This window comes from Lycium barbarum, chromosome 8 (assembly GCF_019175385.1).
Source record: "Lycium barbarum isolate Lr01 chromosome 8, ASM1917538v2, whole genome shotgun sequence".
Lineage (NCBI taxonomy): Eukaryota > Viridiplantae > Streptophyta > Magnoliopsida > Solanales > Solanaceae > Lycium > Lycium barbarum.
In genome coordinates, this window is record NC_083344.1 from 128,515,285 (window position 1) to 128,534,866 (window position 19,582).

Here is a 19,582-nt window from a genome sequence, read left to right on the forward strand (position 1 = left end):
CCAGAAGAAGTCTGGAGTGGCAAGAAGGTAAATCTTTCATCTCTGAAAGTGTTCGGTTGCTTATCATATGTTCATAATGATGATACGGCTAGAAGCAAGCTTGATCCAAAATCAAAGAAGTGTTACTTTATTGGCTATGGTGACACCGAGCTTGGGTACCGATTTTGGGATGAACAAAATCGGAAGATCATCCGAAGCAGGAATGTTGTCTTTAACGAAGAGGTACTGTACAAAGACAAGCTGCAAAAGAATTCAGAATGTCAGGACAAGGAATCGGAAATAGTCGATTTGAGGGACTTTCCGGCACCTGAGCCGCAGCCAGGTACAACCGAGGCAGAGGAACAAACAATCCGAGAAGGTGCTGATGAAAGTGCTGATTCTGAAACAAATGAACAGACGCCAATCACAGAGCTGCGTAGATCATCCAGGATCAGGAAGCCGCTTCACAGGTACTCTCCATCCCTCAACTACATTCTACTCACTGATAGAGGGGAGCCGGAATGTTATGAAGAAGCAATGCAAGTCGATGAATCGACTAAGTGGGAGCTGGCAATGAAGGATGAAATGGATTCACTATCGGCAAATCATACATGGGAATTATCCGAGTTGCCAAAGGATAAAAAGGCATTGCAAAACAAATGGGTTTATCGGATAAAGGAAGAACCCAATGGAAGCAAGCGTTATAAAGCAAGGCTGGTTGCAAAGGGATTTCAACAGAAAGAAGGCATTGACTATACGGAGATCTTCTCTCCCGTAGTCAAGATGGTGACTATCAGAACTGTTCTTGGGCTGGTAGCAAAGGAAAATCTACATCTGCAACAGATGGACGTGAAAACTGCATTTCTTCACGGTGATCTAGACGAGGAAATATACATGCGACAGCCGGAGGGATTCAAAATCAAAGGAAAGGAGAATCTGGTGTGCAAACTTCAAAAGAGTCTGTACGGACTAAAACAGGCTCCAAGACAGTGGTATTTAAAGTTTGACAGCTTTATGAAGAAAGCTGATTTTTCAAGGTGCGAGGCAGATCACTGCTGTTACTTCAAAAAATTTGAAGACTCGTACATGATACTGCTACTCTATGTCGACGACATGCTAATCGTAGGAGCAAACCTACAGGAGATTGATCGGTTGAAAAAAGGGTTATCGGAAGAGTTTGCAATGAAGGATTTGGGAGCTGCAAAGCAAATCCTTGGGATGAGAATCGACCGAAGCAAGGAGGGCATCAAACTCTCACAAGAAGAATATGTGAGGAAAGTTATCAAAAGGTTTAACATGCATGATGCCAAGCCAGTCAGCACTCCCTTGGCTGGACACTTTCGGTTGTCAAAGGATCAGTCGCCGACAACCGATGATGAGAAGAAGCAGATGGACAAGATACCTTATGCATCTGCAATCGGTAGTCTTATGTATGCAATGATATGTACAAGGCCATACATTGCACATGCAGTGGGAGTTGTCAGCCGATTTATGAGCAATCCAGGAAAGCAACACTGGGAGGCTGTGAAGTGGATATTCAGATATCTGAAAGGCAGCTCGAGTTCAGCTCTGTATTTCCGAAAATCAAAAATAGGATTGCAAGGGTATGTTGATGCTGACAACGGTGGTGATATTGATAGCAGAAAGAGCACATCCGGGTATGTTTACACCTTCGGAGGTACTGCAATCTCTTGGGTTTCCAAGTTGCAAAAGATAGTAGCTCTCTCTAGTTGTGAGGCTGAGTACGTTGCTGTGACGGAGGCCACAAAGGAAATGATGTGGCTACAATCTTTTCTGCGGGAATTGGATCAGGACCACGAGGGAAGTGTGCTATATTGTGATAGCCAAAGCGCCATTCATTTGGCAAAGAACCCGGTTTACCATGCTCGAACGAAGCACATACAACTCCGGTACCATTTCATTAGATCAGCTTTGGAAGATGGAGCGCTAGTGCTTGAGAAGATCGCAGGGAGTCAGAATCCAGCAGACATGCTGACAAAGGCAGTGACGATAGACAAACTGAAGCTATGCTCAACTTCAGTTGGCCTGCACGAAGTATGAAAGTAGGAAAGAGCTGCTGCATCGATCAAAGTGTGAAGACAAATTAAAATTAGTCTTCAAGTGGGAGATTTGTTAGGTGTGGAATTGGCCAAACAAGTCAATTCTTTTGTTCACATAGTCGTGATGTAAGCGCTTACCTCATAATAGTTGTGATGTAAGCGCTTACCTCATCATAGGAAATTCATTCCTATAAATAGGTAGCTTATGGTTCATTTGTAAGATACCATTAAGATCATTTGCTATACACATCCCAAGAGAGAAAAAATCTAAGAGAAATACTCTTAGTGAAAGGCCTAAGTAAGAGAAGGTCTTTGAGAGAATTTTCTGTGGTAAAATTCTTGAGTGTAATTGGGATTGGGGTTGTGAGGTTGAGTGTTGTAAACACTTGTAATATTTCTTCTTTAATAAGATCTGCAGCAGCAACGTGGACGTAGCTCTCACATTGAGGGTGAACCACTATAAATCTGTGTGTGTTATTTATTCTTCGCTTACATCACGGCGTAAGTAGGTTCTGTCTAAGGAGGTTGGTATTTAAGTGGTCCAGCTGTGACCTTCCAATCTTTCCTGGGAACCTGCTTACAAAGGTCGGATTTGGGATTCAAATCCTAACAACACAGTGGCTTATAACATAGATGCTTCCCTACAGGCTTCACTTAGAATAGCTGTAAATTAATGTCCATAGTTTCTCCATCGCAGAGAAAAATCACAAAGGAATATAACAAATGTTTGGACGAGCTTCCTCAACTGAAAAAGTATAGAAGGATGGAGAAAAGCCATTGAACAAAAAGCGGCTCAATGTACACGTGGTTAAAGATAGTAGAATGACTATATAAAAAATCATTGATTCTGATTTCTGACTCGCAAACAAGCAACTCTAATCTACACGGTCGTTTGATTAGTGGATTAAGGTTGCAAAATGGGGGACAAAATATAATTAAGTTATTGGATTGTTTTTGGTATGTGGAATTTGGACTTGAAAGATTAGAGTTCCACATTCATAGGTTAAGTTTATCCCCCAGGGAAAGAATGTGAGATACCATTCATGTGTACTTGTTAATTCTTTTACATGCATTGACTAGTTACTATAGGTTATATTATACATTTTGACAAAGGTCAACTTTGTAGCAAAAGTTAATCCCACACTTAATCCACCAAAAAACAAATATGTGACACAAGCATTACCCATTGACAATCCCATCCACAATATCCTCTTTAATAATTCCCCGGCTAGACAACGGATACACTACTGGTTTTTGCTCTATATGCATAGTTTTACAGCACACCCTTAGTGCTAGAGCAAAAAAAAATTAACTTACCAGTTCTCCAAGAAGAACAGAACACAATTCCCTCACCATCCGATGATGTTAAATCTCACCATATCCTATCCACCACCCAAAAGACCCCTAAAAGGCTTTTCGTTTTCCCTTTTGTCCCCCAGTCTTACAATTATGTAGGAACGCTGCTTCAAGCTACCCAATAGATCATAGATGCCTCAGGTTTCATTCATCTCATCATTATATGGTTCATTTAGCAATGAAGAAAGAAGTGGCACAAATAAAATTAACAGTAGAGACCTGCTCCCTATCTAAACAGTTAACTTAAAAAGACAGATCCTTACCAGAATATCAAGAAATATCTACAATTCTCTCCCAAAAATTTTCATAGTTAATCTGCATAATTCATCATGGTTTTAATTTTTAAAGATTGCACCTGTATGATCATTACGATTTTCCAACCCTGTTTCCTAAGCAGCCCAATTTAGATGAAATTTCATTCGAGCAATCATTATTATTTGTTCGTCTTCATGGATTGTGAAATACAAGTATCAAACACAATAAATATATAATTTAGACATGGAATAGATATCATGGTACAACAGGGACAAATCAATCTTCAACCATTAAGGCTACCAGAAATTCATCAAGCACCATCGATAACATTATGACCAAAAGGAAGAAAAGCACTAAAACACAGAGAGAACAAGCTGAGGAGACAAATTGCCCTTAGCTTCCATGAACAAATAGAAAAGAGTTCAATGACTGAACTTCAGATGCCTATATATTAGGAAACACTACGCGACGTGGCAAACATCTAGACTGTATTTATGAAACGTAGTCATAGTTTCAACAAATTACGGAACGTAGCCACATTTCGGGTTTCTAGCAAATACACTATACGCGCGCATAACTGTATGCGCTGATGCAGCTCTTTCGCCCAACTTCAATTCAGTACGCGCTGATACAGCTGATACCCGCAATTTCAGCTAATCCAGCATAATTGGATGCACTGATACAACTCTAAACTATAGTTACTGTATGGGCAATTGTAGCTCTGTTCCGTAAATATGCAAAATGTAGCTACGTTCTGTAATTACGTTCGAAACTATAGATATTTATGAAATTTTCTCATTTTATTAAATCTTTGTGCTATACTTCTGTAAGCTCTGAGCTTCCATTTTGTTCACTCTTACTGTATTACCAGAAATAATATCTGAATCCTCTTCTTAGGTGCAAACATCAAATTACTTCTCGAATCTATATATATATTTTTTTTTTGGCATAATACCTTTAAGTGCTCATATTCATAAATTTTTCAGATGTGACACGAGTGAATTTCACAATAATATCGTGACTAGAAAAAAAAATTAAATAATCAAGACTAGGGCATAATAATAAACATATCGCCGTCAGCTAAATTTTGAGCATCACAACGAATGGCAAAAAAAATTTGGACCATTTCTCGATTTGTGCGTGTCATCCTTGCGCAGGGGCCATGCTAATCTTCTCTGTATCGTTCCAATTTTATCGGATGTCCCCGAAGGGACAAGCCTGGTTGCTTTGCTATTGTTCTTAAAGGGCTGTAGAGTTCTTTCTCTGCACGATGTGGGAGAATGGGAAAAGGGAGTTATGCATTTGACTAATATCATTTTGGGTCCTGAAGTTCGAAAACTAAACATTTCTTCCTGTTTTAAGAAACGTTTATTTCGAAAGCAACCCCTTATGTTTTCCTTCATATGATAAAGTTCCCTCTACACTTCTGAATGTATTGAATTCTCCCACTTTCTTGTATTATTTGTTAACCCACAAGGATTTAGAGATGTTATAGATATGAGTAGTTGCTTGAATTGGAGAAATTTAAATATACTTATCAGCAGAAAAGAGAATTGACATACTTCTTTTTCTCATAATATAACACATGCTTCAAAAATACATAAAGGTATTAGAGAGATTAATATTGTAGATGTCACTACATTAAAGAAAATTATTTTAATTCGATTCAAGTTTTGTCTAGACTTCCTTTAAAATATGTTATTCAAGCATCACTAAACAACATCAGTTGATAATGCATACTTCAACTTTGAAAAAAAAAATTGTTTTCATTTTTTTTTTTTTACCCTTCTTATTTTTATTTTTTTTCTAACAATCAAAATTCATTTGGCATCATTAAGACACAAAGATATGAGTTCTCTCAAATTGTCCATTGCCTCATTACTCTATAAAAAGCATATATCCTTCTTCACAGGTCTTGCACACTCAAACCTGGAGGAAGTGATTGCTTCAACAATTGTCAGCTTTCTCAAAGTCGGACACTCAAACCTTGAACTTGACCATATCCTTGTTCTTCTTGATCTTGACAGTTCGTGCATCCTTCCTTCTGGCTGCGAGAAGAAAACCCTTGATCTCCTGGATTTGCTTAGGCATTTTTTTGGCGCTAAGGAGGTGAAGACGGAGATAGATTTTCGACTTTTCTAGGGATTTGATTTATCAAAAGTAACTATATTATATAAAGACAAGCTTTGATCCTCGTTTTCTTTTCTTTCGTGTCCCAAAAATAATTTCCCTCCTTAAAAAAGTCATTTAAATAATGATGATAAATTCAAAAAATAGTAAAGATAAGCTTAGAGAAAATTTAAAGATGAGAAATTCATGAAAAAAAAAATAACGATTTAAATTAAACGCGAAAACGGCTAAAGAAGTTATATAAACCAAAAGATTTAAAACTTATACACACATACGTCTCACACAAATAATGAGGAATAACCTTAAGAAGACGAAATATAAACGGTCAAGAAACGTATACACATATTTTCTTAAAATGATGAAGTTGATCTATATTTAGAAATTTAAGACGACAACAGATATTAACACATGAAAGCACTTTTCAGTGTTGTTGAGTAGAAACAGATGATGGCATGAAATTCGATAGGAGAATGTGTATTTTAAATCTTTCAATTGAAAAAACAAACCAGAAAAGTCATATATGAGAGAAGCGGAATAAGTAAAATAATAATTTAGTGATAGTTTCAATTAATTGAGTTATAATACTTTCTATAATAAAAAGTTCATAATTATATTACTAAAAGGCGCTCTCTTTGTCCTAATTAATGTAACATAGTTTGAGTAGGCACGAAGTTTAAAAAAGAAATGAAAGATCTTTGAAACTTGTGGTCTAAAATAAGTCATAAATATTTGTGTGGATTTAAATTATTTCATTCAAGGTAAAGAGGAAGTTTAAGTTAAATGATTTCTAAACATAAAAATATATCATTCTTTTTAAGACAGACTAAAAAGAAAATTGTGGTACTATTTATCGTGTTGAGCCCGTACTAGCACGGGCTTTAGGGATTACTTTGGGTCATGTATGACGTGATTTTTGGGCAATTAGAATTGCCCTTCTTTTAGGGTGGTCTTTAAATTTTGCCCCTTATATTTGAAATCTTTAAATTTTGTCCTTCGGCTAAAGCTCACGGATTCTAGGTTCGAACCCCCACACAGTCAAAATTTAAAAAAAAAAAAATCGCAAGACAGAGTTTAAATTTCGCTATGCCCCCACCGGCATACACTTGTGAAGGAATTACTAAAGTTATGCCGGACCCGGCATGCTTATGCCTTATGGGCAGACTTGGCATAAGTATGCGGGGTCCGGCATAACTTTGGTAATTCCTTCACAAGTTTATGCCGGGTCCGGTATAAACATTTGCCCATTAAAAGTATTTCCCCACCGGCATAAACTTGTTAAGGCATTACCAAAGTTATGCTGGACCTGACATACTTATGCCAAGTCTGCCCATAAGGCATGAGTATGCCAGGTCCGGCATAAATTTGGTAACTCCTTAACAAGTGTATGCTGGGTCCGGCATACACGCGATCCAAACCTTGGCTTGGATTTTTTTTTTTTTAAAATTTATGCTTGAGCAGGATTTCGAACTCAGAACCTCATGATTTCCGCGTGAACGCTCAGAGTTACAATGCGAAGGGCAAAAATTAAAGATCATTAATATGAAGGGCATAATTTAAAGACCACAAATATGAGGGGCAAAATTTAGACCACCCCAAAAGAAGGGCAAACCGTGCAAAAAAATGCGTGATTTTTAACAAATTTAAATTCTCTTGACGCATATCCCATGTTCGGATCCTCTATTTCTCTAATATTTATATTTGGGTAATATGATTATTTGTCAAAAGTAATTCAAATTTGTGGTTTTGCATAAACAACTTTCATTTGGTTACAGAACCAACTCTTGTTTCTTCACGCCAAATGTAACTTCTGTTTAATCTTTATGTCATGATTAGCTCTTTTAAACGTCATTATTTAGTGCTTTTAACTGGTAATTATAACACCTATCCCAAAATAAAATGTTAGAGTTCCTTTGGTGCAACTGTTTCTTGAGCAAAGATCAAAATAACAGATCCAAAAGTCGAGGTCACAACTATGCGTGTCGACCTTGTAACAATTCCTTGTATCAATAAATGAAATTGCATCGAACAAAAATATTTCTCAGATCCGATGTTCACACTAAACTACAATAGTTTACCATATGTTGACTGATAAAATTGAAGTAAGAACATGTATTAATCAAGCAAAATGGGTGATAACAATGCCGGTAAAGAGAAATGTTGTATATTCATTGAAATGGTATAAATATAAGGTATAATTAAGTTCATGCAAATTTGAAATATAAGGAATGAAACGGAAAGGTAGGAACTCAAATTGCAGCCTGTCAACAATAACATGTCTCCTGCTTCCTTGAATCATTTCAATTGTTCAATGAGTAACATTTAAATAGCTTCTCTGAGTGAAGCGGAAAAAAGAAGTCAGCAACACAAATATAACTGTCACTTCCAACCTTATAAAAACAATTAACTTTACTTCAAAGCAGTTAACTCAATTAATAATACAATTTCAGATGGAGCCAAACAAGGAAGAACAATTCCATGAAAAAAAGGCCTTCTTTACCTTAAACATCTCACACCAAAACATTAAATTCAAACTGTAACCAAATTCAACCTGCTGTTTCCTTCACAAACTACACAGCAGATAATGTTGGAAGCACTGTGTTCGTTCCCAAACATTTCTATAACCTTTTCTTAACCTCCGGATCATGTATCACTATACTCAAACAGAACAAATTCAATTTCCTCTATGACTAGAGCGATGAGAAAATTGGAACACCTGGTAAAGTAACTCCAGCATCTACTATGAACATGTTGCCTGAAACATATTCTGACGAATCATGGATTAAATAACGTACTACTGAAGTCAAAGCGGGATTTGAAGTTCCATGCGTTCTCAAGGGAACGGTTCTCAATGCAATATTATGAATCCAGTCCTTTTTCACGAGGGCCTCTGTTATCTCAGATTTGAAAAGTCCTGGTGATATGGAGTTCACTCTGATCTTGTATGGTCCGAATTCGAGGGCCATCATCTGTCACATTTGGAAAAAAAACGATTAACGAGGTTGTAAATCACAAAGAGAAGAAAACATACAAAGGTCTTATTAGAGTGAAATACTGTACATTTGACCTGCTATACACTGCAGGAACGAAATTTTCAGAAAGAAAAGTTGAAATGGATGAGACCTAATGAGAATGACTTTAGAGTACACTTCGGGAAGGTAGACCATCTTGCTTATGTTGTCCACCACTAACAACCATAAGCTATAAGTGACAATGCGACAAGTTATATCTATGAAGCGTAAGCTACCAAGCCCACCATAAAGGAATCACAGCCAAATATGGCTGATGTGCGTGAGGCGTCGCATATATAAAGTCCAAAAAGTAGTGAAAACTTTCATGTGAGACAACTGAAAATGGTAACTGCTTAGATTTCCCGTTGACGAGCTTAATACCTCAACATTTACCATGATTAGATCCTAGAGTCACTCTTCCTTAGTGCTGTTACACTGCATGTATTCTCAAAATGTCAAACCATTTTGGACATCAAATATGTGTATGTCTATTCATATGTTTCTGCGCATTTAAATGTATTCTCTAAGTTATATATGAATTTATCTTTCTTCTTTCACCTCTTCATTCACCGAGCTACCAAAGTCAGAAACCTGGCGTATTAAGTATGGAATTTGTGTGCTTCAAGCTGACAAAAGAGACTAATTTGCTTAGAAAAGTCATGCATGTTTGTCTTCATATAATTGTGTGCAATCTCAATGAAGCAAGCTTAAATTTCTAAACATTTTCAAGACACTACCTTTGTCATGCTGTTAAGAGCATCCTTTGAAGAAGCATAAGCAAGACCGCCAGGCAATTGCCCACGATTAAGACCAGCGATAGAAGAGATATTAATAACAGATCCTCCTTGATTAGCAGCACGCATATGAATACAAACATATTTGGTCACCAACCATGCCCCTCTTAAGTTCGTTTTGTAGATTGTATCCCATTCCTCCTCTGTCAAATCCAGTGGAGAGTGCACCCTGCCTATATGATACAACCGACAGATAGACGTCACACAAAGAAGATTCAGTTATGAAGCAATGTAAAATAAACCAAATTTGATACCTGAATACTCGGTCCAATTACTAAAAGGTAAGAAAGCTCTTTCATATATTCTGAATCAATTGTACCATAATCAATTATGCCTGCAGTTAATACTATGAGCAATCACAATCCCCCCCCCCCCCCCCCCCACACACACACACACACAAAAATACCCCCTCCACCCCCCAAAATAAAAATACCCTTCTCTTCTGGAAATTAGCTGGACATTGCAACATTTTAAAACTTCAAAGGAGCACCAGAAGCAGCATTCGAAAATAATCAAAAACAACTGCGTACAATAGACCCTTGTGGTCCGGCCCTTCCCCGAACCCCACGCATAGCGGGAGCTTAGTGCACCAGACTGCCCTAGTAACACCTTCCATTGACAAGCTTGCAGGAAGAATTTCTTAAATTAATACTAGTATTTTTTTATCTGCCCAAAGAAACTATTCATTAACTCATTAATTAAGGCTGATAGCAACTCGAAATATTATTATATTAATCATGGAGAAAGTTTACATACACATTGGAATAGTTTACATACACATTGGAATGTTAGTTGTATCATTTTCTTTTTCCATCTTTCTACAATTCACCTCGGCAATAAATAGTAAATCCACCAAAAGACACAAGTTGGCTTTGTTTTTTATATTATCTTCTGCTCCATTATGTCTCCTCTATAATCCATTTAATAATGTGGAAAATTATTATAATGCACACTAAACTAAACTTATTTTAAATAATTAGGCACTTGTCCATGGAATAATTTTAAGACCTTGCAAAAATCTTTCACATAAACTCGTTTGGTTAAGTTCTTTTTGCTTTTCAACAAGTTCTTGTACCAAGTTTTTAAATATAGAACTACTTTCTTGAAGAAAACAAGTCGCTTTGGCCGAGTGGTTAAGGCGTGTGCCTGCTAAGTACATGGGGTTTTCCCGCGAGAGAGTCTATCGGAAACAGTCTCTTTCCTAAGGTATGGTGTTGTGGTTACTTTTTTGAAGAAATGTTTTGAGGGTGTTTTTCAAAGAAAAGTTCGTCTTCCACAACTATTCCTTCAAAAAAGACTTTTCCAAAATTTGTCTATGACTCCATAATAATGGCCTTCAAAACTAACTACAATCTGTGCAAACAATTGAACTTTTACGGTATAAATAATTTATTATTTTGATGGTTTACGGTTAGCCACTCAATTGTGAGATCCATTATTTTTCCAACAGGATCATGCATCAAGGATCTAACGCTACACTGAAGCAAATTCTAGAATTATCAATGTCACCTCTCACACCGGCTATTGAATGAGTATTGTGAGTTTTCACGGTTTCTTATAATATTCCCTTCGTCCCAATTTACGCGGCACAAATCTATCTCAAACAAAAGCGTGTCACGTAAAGGTGTCAGGTTCACATCCCAACACAGATAAAATTAGCAGGTATCAGGTATCCGTGGAATTAGTGTTAATAAGAGCCTGTTTGGATGGACTTATTTTAAGTAGCTTATTATAAGCTGTTTTAGATAGGCTAAGTCAAACGGATCCAATTATCTTTTTGAGTTTATTTTAATCACAAAATAACTTTAAGCGGGTCAGTCAAAAGCAAAAAAAAAAATTATAAACAGTGCTCTAAAGAGATATTCAAAACGACACCGTTAAATACTGAATTTTAAATTGGACAATTATTCGCCTCACCTCGAATACCAGCGTTATTAACCAAAGCATCGATACGTCCAAACGCATCCCAAGCTTTCTGTACAGCAGCTTCAATTACAGCACCATTCCCACTAACATCAAGCTCAATCGCCACCGCTCGTAATTCTTGATCCTGACCGTTGATCTCATCGCAGAGAGATTTCAATCGATCAACACGACGAGCGGCTGCGATGATTTTACAACCAGCTTTACATAAATCTAAGCAGAATTCCCTGCCAATTCCAGATGATGCTCCCGTCACCATTACTACTTTTCCGGTGAGCTCTCTCCATGGCTCCAGCTGGCAGACTGCTTTATTAGTACCATGGTTCGACATTAATTTTCCTTTTTTTTGTTTGTCGGTTTGGAAATAGTAGTGACTACTGGATGGATATAAATAGAGTGAAGGGGAAATTTTTCACAATATAATATGGCGTGTGAGGGAGTATTTAATTACAATTAAAATGAGCATCTACCACTTTGTCCTTCTCATTCTCATCACTTTCGTCTTTCCGTGTCTTTTTCTAATTTTATTATATGCGAATCAAAATTAGTTAAGATATTTTCAGTTTTGTTGAACAGCATGAACTACTATGAAGTTGCCCTGTGGTTATTTCCGCTTTTCTCACGTAACGACCGATACACGCTTGCCTAAATAATTATTGATGTTGACCATACTTATACGACAATAGTATAATTTATGTGGTCAAAGTGCGTGTTAATTAACACGGATAATAAAATACTTTTTTTGTCCTAAAATAAATATCGCTTTAGCTTATTTCACGCTCATTGAAAAAAAAAATACAAGTTATAATTTATTAAATTACTCTTATTTATTAGATGTTACTTGAGAATTAACACTATTAAGAAGTAATTCTTTAATATAAAGATATAGTTAAAAATAATTACTTCTAATTTTTTGTGTTGAATTTCTAAAACAACACTTATTTTGGGATAAATAATTTCTCATAAAGCGACACTTATTGAGATTGAGAAAGTATCTAACTAAACAAGTAATACAAGAATTAATAAATTAAATTAAAAATACGTGTCTGCTACTGAGTTATTGCATGGAATGTACACAGAGAGTGAGGGGTATATTAAATTATGAATATGGTTGTTTTAAAAATTAAATGACAATATGACCCCTTCATTTTATGTACTGTATGAACTACTATGAAGTTGCCCCGTGATTATTTCCGCTTTTCTCATGTAACGACCTCTATACTCTGGACTAAATAATTATTGATGTTGACTATGGTTAGATGCGATAATGGTATAATTAATGTGGTCAAAGTGCGTGTTAGTAAACACTATAATCATTTTAATAGTAAAAGATAGTACTACTAGTCTCCTACTACCGTATCAAGAGAAAGATAATTTTTTTTTTCTATTTTATCATAGTAGTCCCTCCGGATCAAAAAAAGAGCTCATTTAACCATTTGCACACCCTTTAAGAAACTAGTCACTACAATAACAAAAAATATGTAAATTGACTAAACTACCCCTAATTAAATAGGCATTGGGATTTGATCACATAACAATTAATAGGGGCAAATCTGAAAAAATAAGATTAATTGTTTCTTGATTTAATAAGTGGACACTTTGTTTTATCTGGAGGGAGTATTAATTACTCAATTTAAATCTTTTTTCAAATCCATTAAATATATGTATCAATTAATATGGGTATCATGGTAAATTATGCACTTCATTTATTATTTTTTGAAGGGATGTGCAAAGTTCATAGTGGACAAGTAAAAATGAACGAAGGGAGTAATGAGGAAGAAGAAATGGAGAGGAAATTACAAGGTGGAGAATTTAACTCTCACCATCAATATATATTATAAAACTAGGCATAGACTAGGTGATGAGGCACCTCTCTATCTCTATGACCAGCATTTTCATTTATCTTTTTTGTCTTCTTCTTTTGTTTTTGACATTTTTCTCATTTTTAGTTGCATTTTTGGTTCATTTATACTACTAAGCTATGAATTAATAAAAGGCTCATACAATAAATGTATCTCTCCAGCCAAAATAAACTTTGTTAGTCAGGAGTCGGCCAACGATCATTGCTGCTGGATAAACATTTGAAACGTACAGATTCAAAAAGTTATTAAGTAACCTTAAGCCAGTCAACCGGTCCGGTTTGACCGGTAACCGGATCGGTTAAATCGAAACCGGTGATTCGGTTTACCCGTCACAGTTAACCGGCGATTTATTACCAGTTCGGTTTGCATTTTTGGGACCGGTTAAAACCGGTTAAAAAAAAAATTAAAATGTAGCCGTTGCTGATTGGGCTGGACTGTTGGGCAACGGTCCATTTTGCAAAAATGGTCGTTGCCAACGGCTCCAAACTCCCCTTTTGGCCCCCCAACCCCCCCAAACTTTTTTACACTTTAATCCATCCCCTACCTCTATATAAACCCCTCTCCATTTTCAATTTTAATCCACACCAATTGACTCTTCTCTTTCTCTCAATTTCTCTCAATTATAGCAACTTTGCAACAATTAGCACTTTAAATTTCTCTCAATTAAATATTATAAAGTTTTATTCTAGTTTCAATTATTAATTTTGCAATTATAAAAAAAAATTATTGGTGGAATGGTGATTTTGCAACAATCCGAAGTAGCTCCAAAGCTTTGGTGGATTTACAATTCTAGCTGCCTTCACTTTGTTGGAAATTAGTCCGGCAATTTGGTACCTTCGTTCTAACTCTATCTTTATTTTCCGCTATTTAATTTACGCAATTTAATTTGTTGCAATTTATTTTCTTGTGATTTATTTGAGTGTGATTTAAATTAATTCTATTTAATAATGACGAAGAGATTCAGACGTGGTGCCGGTAGTAGTGGTATTGTTAGGGGTGGGCATAATGAGGAAACATTTGTGAATGAAACACCTAATTTAAGTATTGATATTGGTGGAAATAATCCACTTTTAGAGCATGAGGTAATGCAACAACACTATACCGGCACTTTTAATGAAATTAATGATGATGATGATGATGAAACACAAGCCCTTGAAAATTCCATAGGAGATACAGGTCCTGCACAATCACATACACAAGACAAACCGCTAAGAACTCGTAGGCCGACCGCTAAAAGTTCAAAATTTACGACTAAGGATAAGGAAAGACAAACAACTACATGTAATTTATGTAACCAAGAATTTGTTTTTAGACAACTAACTAGTAAGGATGGTGGAACGAGTTCACTAACGAATCATATGAAAGGTAAACATGGGGATATTTGGGGAGAGCAAACGGGTTCAAATGTGGGGGTATTCAACAAACAATAGACTCACGAACCGGTAGAAATTTTTGCTATGACAAGAAAAAGAGCGTGTAGAAATAGCTAAAATGGTTGTTTTTGGTGCTCTATCATTTTCCTTTCCTTCGGGTTTGGGATTTGTTACTTATATTCAACGTTCTTATAATCCGTTATTTGAGGGTATTCCTAGAAGTACTTGTAGAGCGAATATTATATATTTGTATAAAAATATAGATTTTATTTGCGTCATGTATTTAATTCTTTAAATTGTAGTGTTTCTCTTACCGCCGATTTAAGTCTTAGTCTTAACAAGTTAGATTTTTTTGCTATTACATGTCATTGGGTTGATGATAATTGGGTGATGCAAAAAAGAATTATAGTTTTTTTATATGATGAAGGGAAAGATCGTCATGATGGAAAAAAATTAGCGGATTCAATGTCTACTATTATGAATTTTTTTAACATTTATAGAAAAATACTTTGTATTGCTTTAGATAATGCTTCTAATAATACAAAGGCGGTTGGTCTTTTAAAAAGGGAATTAAACCCTCCGCTAAAAAATATTCTTCATGTGAGATGTAATTGTCACATTTTAAACTTGATTGTTAGAGATGGTCTTAACTATTTTGAAGATTCTATTCAAAAAATTAGAAATGCGGTAGCTTTTCTTTTTTGTAATGCTAATAGGCAAAAAATGAGAGATTTTAAGAATTTTTGTGTGGAAAATGACCTTAGACCTAGGAAAATTCAAGCAGAAGTTGATACTAGATAGAACTACACTTACATTATGTTACAACAAGCATATGATTATAGGATTCCCATATAACAAGTTCACAACCATTTTAATACGGATAGTGATGATTGGTTAAATATTACCGATTGGGAAGATGTTAAGAATGTATTGAACTTTTACAAAAAATTTATAATGCAGCTCTTGCTTTTTCTTGACAATTCTATCCCACGTAATCGAAATTTTAGCCTACTTAACGGAAATAGCTAAAGTTTTACATGAGTATAAAGATAAATCCGGTTATCAAGCGGTTATTCTTAATATGAGAACAAAATTTAAGAAGTATTTTTTTTCCCATCCCAACTTTATTTATATTGGGTTCTCTTTTAAATCCTTGTTTTAAAATGTCTTATACTAGAGCATTGGTTGGTCAAATTTATAAATATTTAGAAATTGACGAGGAAGTTGAACCATCTTTAAGTGAAGCCGAGCTCGCAATTGATGCCGAGTTTAAAAAAGTTTTTAGTCATTATTCTAATTTGGAAGAAAGTGCTACATTCGTTACTCCACGCCCTACTACTTCTCAAAGTAGCAAAAAGGGCTTGTAGGGTTTGTCGCATTTAAAAGTTTTACATTCACATTCAATTCCTTCTCACAATGCAAACTTTGATGAATATCACCTTTATTTGATGCAGCCAAATGTGGATATCAAGGAACTAGATGATTTGGACGTCTTAGCATGGTCGAAGAGATACAAGGCGAGTCATCCGGTACTTTCAAGAATGACTCGAGATATCCTTACGGTTCAACTATCAACCGTGGTTTCGGAGAGTGCATTTAGCCAAGGAAGAAAACAAATTGGAGACCCTAGACACTCATTATCCGGATTTAGCTTGCAAGTACTAGTGTGCATTCGCGATTGGATTAGATCAGAGCGACGCAACCAAAACTTAGAAGCGGTGGAAGGCGAAGAGGAAGAGATTGAAGATTTGATAGCAAGTGGAATGAACCAAATGAAAAACTTTGAAGATATCTTCATAACCGAATATGATGTGGCGGATATTAGCCAAATGATTGACACTTTTTGATTTTATTATTCTACTATTTATTTGCAACTCATGTATTATTTGCAAGTTAAAAGAAAAATTACAACTTGCAAATAAATGTTATCCATGAATGAATAAAATATATGGCTCATTGAGTATATAACTTTGCAAATATTTTTACTTATATTAAGTTAGGAATATACCTAAAATATACTTATAATATACATCTACTTAAATTAAAAACTAGAAAGTTATATACTTGAAAAATAACTAAAATATACTAAAAATATGCTTATAATATAAATATACTTAATTTACAAAATAGGAATTTGTAAACTTAGAAAAAACTTAAGTTATAATACATATAACTTAAACATATATAAGTATATATAGTATACATATAACTTAAACATATATATATATATATATATATATATATATATATATACATATATATATATATAAGTTATAACTATATATAATATACATACAACTTAAACATATATATGTAAGTTATAACTATATATGGTATACATATAACTTAAACATATGTATATATAAGTTATAATTATATATAGTATACATACAACTTAAACATATATATTTATTTAAGTTATAATACATATAAGTTAAGTTTTTTCTGTTAGTTAAGTTATTTATAAGTTAAGTTTTTTCTAAGTTTGTAAATTAATATATATAACTTAAATATATATATATATATATATAAGTTATAACTATATATAGTATACATACAACTTAAACATATATATATATATATATATATATATATATATATATAGTATACATATAACTTAAACATATATATTTATTTAAGTTATAATACATATAAGTTAAGTTTTTTCTGTTAGTTAAGTTATTTATAAGTTAAGTTTGCAAATTTCTATTTTGTAACTTAAGTATATTTATATTATAAGTATATTCTTAGTATATTTTAGGTATATGTAGTATAAATTAAGCATATAACTTAATATATATATACATATATGTTGTTAGTTAGTAAATATATAAACTTTACTTATAAACTTATATAACATATATAAATATACATACAATATACTAAGAAATACTATAATATATATATAGATATATATACTATACAAAAAATAAAAAAAATGATTTTTTTTTAATGTTTGGACCGGCCGGTTTTATAACCGGTTACCGGTCCGGTCCAAACCGGTCAACGGGCTCACGTAACCCATAAATGGGTTTAAAGTTTCAGTTTTTTTAAGCTTTAATTACAAATCATTATTACTTTTCTTCAAAAAAATCCTTATCAACGATAATAAGTAAACAAATTTAATCACCACTTCCCTATCAACCAATTTGGTCCTTTTTTTAAGCCAGGTGAGTTTTTTTGAACTCTTCGTTTTTTTAAAAAATAAAATAAAATTCTAGAACACTACATTGTTATTATTTAGACATGGTTGTGATTTTTTTTTTATTTTTTTTGCAGATTGAAAATTGGTGAGTAATGGGTTTATATGTGGATGTAATATTCCCCTATTTTATTTTATTTTGGTGATTTTATGATAATATTATTTTTGGTGGATTATTGTGATTTCTATTTGTGTTATTCTCTTCTTTTTTCTATTTTGATCTGTAATGGGTATGAATTTTTTTGAATCGAAAACAGGTTTTCCCATCTACTAAAGTTTCTTGTACCAATTGTTTTCTATTTCTTTTTTAAATAATTTGTACTTCTCATTCCTCTATCCTGTATTTTTATATATAGTGTAAGCATACTTTTGTTGCTTAGCTATTAACTGATATGGTTGGAAAATATATCAAAAATAGTAGTGAAGCTGTTTTACAATTAGCTTTACCAACTAATTTTACGTCTTTTCAATGAAAGGAAGTTAGTAAATGATAAATTTCTCTATTGTCAAAAGGATTCTTAATGAAATTGAAGCTTGAAAATTCAGTTATATTTTGAATTCTCTGTCCTTTTTTGAAGATGTCATGTGTTGAATTCATATAAAAATATTTTTTTAAAATGAGCAATTTTTTTTTAAATTTTATAATGAAATTTTAGTATAATGTTGATGATTTTGAGGATAGAAAAGAGTAGCTTTAGAGTGAGTTGTTGATTATAAAGAATGTGATATTCCGGAAGAAGATGAAAAGGTAAATACTTTCTGTGAAAATGAATGGCCTAGGAAGGAAGAAACAAAGAATTAGAGAAAAGAAAAAGGGAAAGAAAGGAAAAAGATAAGTCAAAAATTAACCAAGGAGATTTCTCCCTTTTCCTTATTATTTCTTATTACTTTTGTAGTAGAGGTTGTTGTTGATGCATTTTCCTTTTCGAAGATTTTTTAAAAGGAGAAAAAATTAAAATGTAACTCTAGATAGAGAAGACAAGTTAGATACTATATACTTCATATATTAGATGAATAAGCAAAAATTATGTTTAAACTACGTATATCGACATAAAGAGAGTAAACCCCTAAAATAAAATGAACAAAGAAAAACGATGTTTAAACGATATTCCACCTATAAAGATTATATTATTATATAAAATTCAAGTGTTTCTGGAAGATTAAAATCCGTAAATTGTTAAAAAAAAATTAAAAGAATAAAACTAAGTGACAATGATAAAATGACTTAGAACGTAAAATCTATTCTAGTTGAATTTTAGGACTAAAAGAGATTTAAAATTTCGTATTATTCAGATATTAGAAAAAAATTACATAAATTTATAAGAGTTTTATAATCGCGTGAAGCGCAACTAATTCACTAATCATAATATAAGGTGGGGAATCAAATCCTTACCAACAAAATAAAAATCGAAATAGTCAACCAATTGAACTGTTAAGATCCTTGTAATATAAACGATCCGTTAATGATAAAAAGAAAAAGAAAAAAAAATTCCTTCTAGCTCCTTCCTCCCCTTCTCTGTTCTTTCATCTTCCCTTCTTTCTTCCCCTCCCCCCTATTTCCCCTGCCTTTCGTTTTCTTTTCCCTTCCCTTTCTTTTTGTGCCCTTCAAAGCAAAGTTTGATATGATCGAAATAATCAAT

At 33.8% G+C, this 19,582-nt stretch overlaps 1 protein-coding gene, 1 non-coding gene and 1 pseudogene across 2 annotated transcripts; all 3 read right to left on the reverse strand.

Annotated features, from left to right (window-relative positions):
• Nucleotides 1-4,760: 4,760 nt before the first annotated feature.
• LOC132607336 (large ribosomal subunit protein eL38-like) lies at nt 4,761-5,846 on the reverse strand (annotated as a pseudogene).
• LOC132608397 (U6 spliceosomal RNA) lies at nt 4,762-4,864 on the reverse strand. The gene has a single exon (XR_009570323.1). It is a non-coding gene; the product is annotated as a U6 spliceosomal RNA (small nuclear RNA).
• Nucleotides 5,847-8,041: 2,195 nt separating the features above from the next.
• LOC132607337 (uncharacterized) lies at nt 8,042-11,950 on the reverse strand. Its single transcript, XM_060321271.1, has 3 exons — nt 11,500-11,950; nt 9,526-9,755; nt 8,042-8,746 (listed from the first exon to the last, which is right to left on the reverse strand). The coding sequence occupies exons 1-3, from the start codon at nt 11,834-11,836 to the stop codon at nt 8,468-8,470; spliced, it is 846 nt and encodes a 281-aa protein (XP_060177254.1). The 5' UTR covers nt 11,837-11,950; the 3' UTR covers nt 8,042-8,467.
• Between the last annotated feature and the right edge of the window lie 7,632 nt (nt 11,951-19,582).

What these genes read in the sequence shown, in the direction of transcription:
- LOC132607337 (XM_060321271.1), bottom strand. Translation starts at nt 11,836, where the DNA reads ATGTCGAACCATGGTACTAATAAAGCAGTCTGCCAGCTGGAGCCATGG. An exon ending in TAATAACGCTGGTATTCGAG is followed by an intron (nt 9,756 to 11,499) that starts GTGAGGCGAATA and finishes TGTATCATATAG; the next exon opens with GCAGGGTGCACTCTCCACTG. An exon ending in CTCTTAACAGCATGACAAAG is followed by an intron (nt 8,747 to 9,525) that starts GTAGTGTCTTGA and finishes CAAATGTGACAG; the next exon opens with ATGATGGCCCTCGAATTCGG.